Source organism: Dreissena polymorpha, chromosome 7 (assembly GCF_020536995.1).
Source record: "Dreissena polymorpha isolate Duluth1 chromosome 7, UMN_Dpol_1.0, whole genome shotgun sequence".
NCBI lineage: Eukaryota > Metazoa > Mollusca > Bivalvia > Myida > Dreissenidae > Dreissena > Dreissena polymorpha.
This window is the reverse complement of record NC_068361.1, coordinates 98,931,043-98,937,049: the sequence shown is the minus strand read 5'-3', so window position 1 is coordinate 98,937,049 and position 6,007 is coordinate 98,931,043. Positions and strand designations below refer to the sequence as shown.

The 6,007-nt window shown below is 36.0% G+C and overlaps 1 protein-coding gene across 1 annotated transcript in view; it reads left to right on the top strand.

Moving 5' to 3' along the window:
* LOC127839947 (ZZ-type zinc finger-containing protein 3-like) overlaps nucleotides 1-6,007 on the top strand; it is a 432,333-nt gene that overhangs the window by 1,113 nt on the left and 425,213 nt on the right. Inside the window, exons 2-8 of the mRNA XM_052368341.1 lie at nucleotides 628-773; nucleotides 1,155-1,449; nucleotides 2,469-2,585; nucleotides 3,610-3,733; nucleotides 4,581-4,701; nucleotides 5,159-5,255; nucleotides 5,791-5,886. Of these exons, the coding sequence (XP_052224301.1) occupies nucleotides 1,165-1,449; nucleotides 2,469-2,585; nucleotides 3,610-3,733; nucleotides 4,581-4,701; nucleotides 5,159-5,255; nucleotides 5,791-5,886 (840 nt within the window). The 5' untranslated portion in view covers nucleotides 628-773; nucleotides 1,155-1,164. The remainder of the gene's footprint in view (nucleotides 1-627; nucleotides 774-1,154; nucleotides 1,450-2,468; nucleotides 2,586-3,609; nucleotides 3,734-4,580; nucleotides 4,702-5,158; nucleotides 5,256-5,790; nucleotides 5,887-6,007) is intronic.

Below are 6,007 nucleotides of genomic sequence, written 5' to 3'. Positions count from 1 at the left end.
TTTTTTCCTTTTTTTATTTTTGAAAGATCGTCTAATATTATTAATGACTACACCCCACATTATACCCCCCTCTCACCCCCCACCCAACCCAAAACCAATATTTTTTTCTTTAAAACATGGTTACAAAAAAAAATAATATTTATTTACTTTATTTTTGAAGGACCGTCCAAATTTCCCACCCAAGCTATTGCTATCAAACTTGAAATGAAATCTTATTAGTTTGTTTTATGTCTTTACACATGTTCAATAGATTGTGGAAAATATACCTGAACTATTACCTTGACCTTATTGAATAATTTGAGAAATTTCCCCCAGGATGGCTTACATTATACTGTCAAGCACTCGAATAGTCGAGCGCGCTGTCCTCTGATAACTCTTGTTATTCTATGATTTTTTTGCAAACTGTAGACAATTCAATTTAATTATGAAGATATTTGAGCAACAACAACAAGGCTACAATCAAGCTTTAAGAGAACAGTTGGAACTACATGTAGTTTCATAGTAATAATATGTTTCATCTCATAAGTTCCATTAAGTGTAATACAATTATGGAGGCACTGGTGTTCAGTACATGGAGTAGTAAGAAAGTAAAACAAAACAAAATGCTGCAGATTTCCCATTTTTCAGCGAACGCCAGATTAAACGCCAAGGTGATGGACACTGGCTCCCTGCTGTACTATCTCATGCTCATCCCAAGCACTCTCATTGTCTTTGTGATTTGTCTATTTCTGCGCTGGATGGGACTGAAGTTTTTCAGACACAACTGACAGAAGGTGAAAATAATAATGACCACATGCAGTTATTTGTTCTCCTTTGTTTGGTTGTCTCTATGTTAGCTATTAATTGACAATCATGGTTAAAAAGTAATTATTTAAACAGCGCCAAAGGCCCTTTATAACTTGTTACTATTGCTACCTTTGTATATCCCAGTGTGGTATCAGATCTTTCAATTGAAGTAATCTATCATTTAAAATGTAATTCTAAATACTATTGTTTTTTATGTAAATATCACCTAAGAGGGTGTATAGTTTTGAAAAATTGCTATAACAGTAAACAATGACATGTATTTGATAGGAAATTTATGTTTGTTTCTTTAATGTTCTTTCTTAACCTTTTAACTACTTGCAATTACTTTTTCCAATTTAATATTGCAGGACCATCAAAATGGCTTTGGTTGCGGAAGACATAAGTAACTCACCTAGTGTAAGGCTTGACCAATCAGAGAGCAGCTTTCAAGCAATGGACCAATCCGAATCAGACTCAATCCTGACTGACCAATCAGATTTCAGTTTGTTTAAAAATCCAGCCAATCAGGATGCAGACTCAGACACACCTGATGATGAGAAGGAGACCTACTACTTTGAATCAGACCATGTGGCCTTGAGGGGGAACCATGACTACCAGGTGTTACTGAAGACCATTGCTCTTCTAGAAGCTCAGAGAATACAGGTATTGTTAACATGTGAGCCTCATTGTGGGAAAACTTTGCTTAATGCGTTTAGGATTTTCAACACTGGCTGATCCGGGACAACACTTTCTGCTATTTTTGTTTAAAAATAGCCTATTCTAACCAAAAATCCAGTTAAGATGGAAAGTGTTGTTCCTGATAAGCCTGTGTGGACTGCACAGGCAAATTAAGGACAACACGGTACACATGCATTTAGCCAAGTTTTCCCAGAGCTCATATCATGGTGAAACATTTTCAAGTTGGCAAATTGCCAGAATGGGTCACGCTTTGCCATTGAAGAATTTCTCACTTAATAAGTAAGAATTTCCAGTTTCAAATCATAGAAGGGCTTTTTTATTCTGAAAAAACATAGAAACTAAATACTTTTGATAATTTTCAAACAAATACAGTGGTATTTTTATAAGTATATATCCCGTTTAGTGGTTAATGTGTCATAGTAGAAGTGCAGAATTTCGAAATTATGTGTAGTAATCTTGTCTTAAAGCCCTTCATTCTTGCATTGTTTGTCAACACCAAGTCAGTTAGTGTAACTTATACTTGTGTGATATTAGGTTAAGCACTCTGAATTTTCTAAAAGGAATGTTTTTTTATCATTTTACAATTCACATGTTTTCTTTATGGTTAAGAAGAAAACAATAGATTAAAATTTACAATTCACTTATGATTAGATAATTAATCTTTATTTGCTGATAATATGCTATATATATTCAAGATTTTGAACTTACACCTTGGTAGGATGAACACTTGCGGGTAAAGACAGAAGTCGCTCTCTGTTTCGGGCATAAAAGTTAGTTCCGTTTTTAGTCTCCTGTACGACTCTTTTTTTTTCTTTCCACCATATATAATTTTGACATAACAAATACCCCATTTTTATACTCGTTTGTTCATTGCCTTAATGGTGTTTTTTGGCTGTTGTTGTTGTTAAATTTACATAAATTTTAAAATATAAAAAATGTGATATCATTCAACTATTGTTTGTATTTACATTTGAACCTTATAGGCTGTGAAGGACCTTGACCTGCTGTATGAAGGTCGTCAGGCAGCCCTCTCAGACCCCATACAGTTTGTACAGAAACTGCAGAAGGGCATCGACCTCAACCTGCCCAGGCCTCAGAAGGTGCAAATATGAGCCAACCTCTGGGAAATGGGGCTAAAGCATGTGTGTTAAGTGTCGTCCAAGATTAGCCTGTGCAGTCTTGGCGACACTTTCCAATTTCTAGTTTAAATGAAGTCTCTTTCTAAAAGACAATTCAATGAAGGCTGAAAGTGTTGTCCTTGATAAGCATGTGCAGGCTGCACTGGGACAACACTTTACCCACATGCATTAAGCCCTGTTTTCCTAGAGCAAGGATCATTTACTTTATTGGTTTCCTTTGCATGCTGGGAAGTTTGTTGTCTGCTAAAATGTTGTCTGCTGAATTTCTAAAATCAGCATTTTCTTCGATTTTTTTTCAAAGAATACTATCAGAATATAAAACAGTTTGGATCCTGATGAGACGCCACGTTCTGTGGCGACTCATCTGGATCCAAACTGTTTGCAAAGACCTTCAAAATTCGGTTGCAGCACTGAAAGAGTTAAAAGATGTTCACTATAATATGCTATTTAAATGAAATGAAACATGAAAAGCAGTGTGCTAAAATGTTATTGTAATGACAAAAGTTTAATTAGCACTGAAGTAAATATTTTATTTCCCTTATTTAAATTGCAAAGGACCGATTCCAAATGTTATGCTTATTATTTTCTTCCCAATTTGAATGAAAACAACTATTTCTAATTGATAATATTCTAAAATGTTTAGTGCCAGCTTAATGCAAACCAGTTATTAAGGCCCAGTCTTGTGTTTGTAATGATACTAACCATTTACTAACCAGAAAACTGTGGGTATTTTAAGATTAGCATGAAGTGCGTGCCTCTTCATTCATGGGAGATCCTTTATTTACGCTGTGGTAGTTTGCAGGCCTAAATGGCTTATAGACTGACTTTAAATATATATTTGCTTCTGGTCCATGCACCATTTATAAAATAGCTGTAAATTCTGTCCTTGATTCACTTGTGCATTAAATTATACTACTGGTTCACCAAGGAAATGTAGATTGTTGATGTTGACACTGCTGAGTTAAACATGACCATGCTGTCACAGATTGCAGAGCTGCCCCATATCAGCTGGGAGAAATACACAAGTACGCTGGACTTCTCAACGTTCGGCAGCCATCGTCACATGACCAGACTGAAGAAGCAACTCACAGACGGGAATGTCCCCCCAGGTGTGTGCCGAGCAACTTATTATCACAAAAAAGTTTTTCATGATCATTTTATATTTGAGTCGTGCTCTGTGAAAAGGGAGTTTAATGCATGTGCATAAAGTATCGTCCCAGATTAGCCTGTGCAGTCCACACAGGCTAACCAGGGACTTCACTTTCTGCCGAAAGTGGTATTTTGCTAAAAAGAGACTTCTTAAAAGAAAAATATTAAAGAGGAAAGTGTCGTCCCTGATTAGCCTGTGCAGAATACACAGGCTATCTAGGAGGACACTTAAGCACATGCATAAAACCCCCTTTTCACAGAGCACGGCAACTTTATATCAGAAGCTCTTAATTCATTTGTTTTTATCAGTAAAAGTAGGTAATGAGACAAATCAAAGGACATTTTAAAAAATGGGTCTTTATAGTGGGGTGGTCTCTAGATAGAGGTTTGGCTGTACAACAAATAAGTTTATCTACATGTATGTATGTCAGTTGTGCATGTGCAAGTATCAATACAATAGATACATGGTAAGAAAAATATATCACTGTATCTATTTATACTCTTTAAACAGATGTTCACAACTGTTACAAATTATAATATTAAGAATAGTATCAACTATTTCATCATCATTATCATTATATATTTTCATCTGTATGCATTCATTACTCTTGATTGCGTTTTCATCATGTTCTCATAGCAAACTAGGAAGACAAACAATAATAATAATAATAATCCTCATTATCAATATGCTTCATATTGCATCATAATCATCACCAGCATCATGATTGACAATATTTGATACAGTATTAAATAAACATGTAGTTTGTAATCAGTCATGCAATGTCTATGCCCTGTATTATTAAACAGAGGAGGTCAAGATGGTATCTGCACCCCAGGATGTCGAGGGGGCGGTGATCCGGGGCCGTGTTAAGACGGAGGAGAAGCCGCAGACTTTCAACCAGGTGTGGACCACTGAGGAGCAGAAACGGTAGGTAGTGAGGGTGAGAAGAATATTTTTTTGCAAGGAATCAGATAAATATTGTTTCAGTTCAAAAGTGCTTGTTGCATATAAAATTTTCTTGTATATCTCACCTCCAACAAAAATGACCATATCCCATTGGCTTAGAGCGGTCACGTGCCCATGGTGTTTTTTTCCATATATCCCAAGTAATTTCCATACACCACGAGTAATTGAGTAGTCGGTTGAGATATAATCGTTACACAGTTAGTAACTGATGGTGTATGGGATATACACCCTCAGTACTTTCATACCATACTAGAGCTTATAGTGAGTTACTTTTACTAGCACAGTGGGTATTTTACTAACTTCTCATTATTTTGGAAGAATCAAGAACACCAGAATGACATTTTAAAAATATTTATCATCCTGAATAAACTAGCTTTGCATCAAGAAAATGAACTTATATTGATGGGTGTGTTTTCAGCTTGGAAGAGCTACTGATACAGTTTCCTCCAGAGGAAATAGAGGCCAGGAGATTTCAGAAGATAGCAGCTGCCCTTGGCAACCGCACTACGCTGCAGGTTTGTCCTGAGAGTTTGTGGTTCTTTGTTGAATCACTGTGGTTACATTCATGCCTGCATATTGGGATATTGCTTTTGCATGTTATTAAGGCAAAAACATGTCTTTACCCCAGTTTAAGGGAACTTAATTTATAAAAAATTGACCTTTGAATAATTGATACAATTTGTGGGTTACCTCTGTATGGACCCAAGAAATTCTTTTAATAATAAATTGCATTTGTATGTTTGATTGTACCTACCATGGTCTAATGTGTTTGTGAGCTTGATTCTAACAGGACTAGTCTTCAAATGCTCATTCTCAAGACACGATACACTGGTTCTACTCAGGAAATTGACATATTGTTATTATAATATATTCCCTATGCTTTAAAAAAATCTTTAAATCACAACTGAAGTTAATATCAATAATGACACAGAAATGTGCATACATGTACTGACTCAAAACATTGAAAATGTTTAACAACTAAGTTCATTATTATGTTTTATGATTAAAAAATACGCAAGTTTTTAGAGTGTTTTTTTTGTCGGTGGTCAGGTTCAGAGTCGAGTGCAGAAGTACTTCATCAAGCTTGCCAAGGCGGGGCTTCCCATCCCTGGAAGGATGCCAAGCACCATGAATCTCAAGAAGAAGGTTGGTGGACCCTCCTATGAGTAACGTTATGGGAAAAACTCTCTTAATGCATGTGCCTCAAGTGTAGTCCTGGACCAGCCTCTGTAGTCTTCTCAGGCTAATCAGGGAAAACACTTTCTGC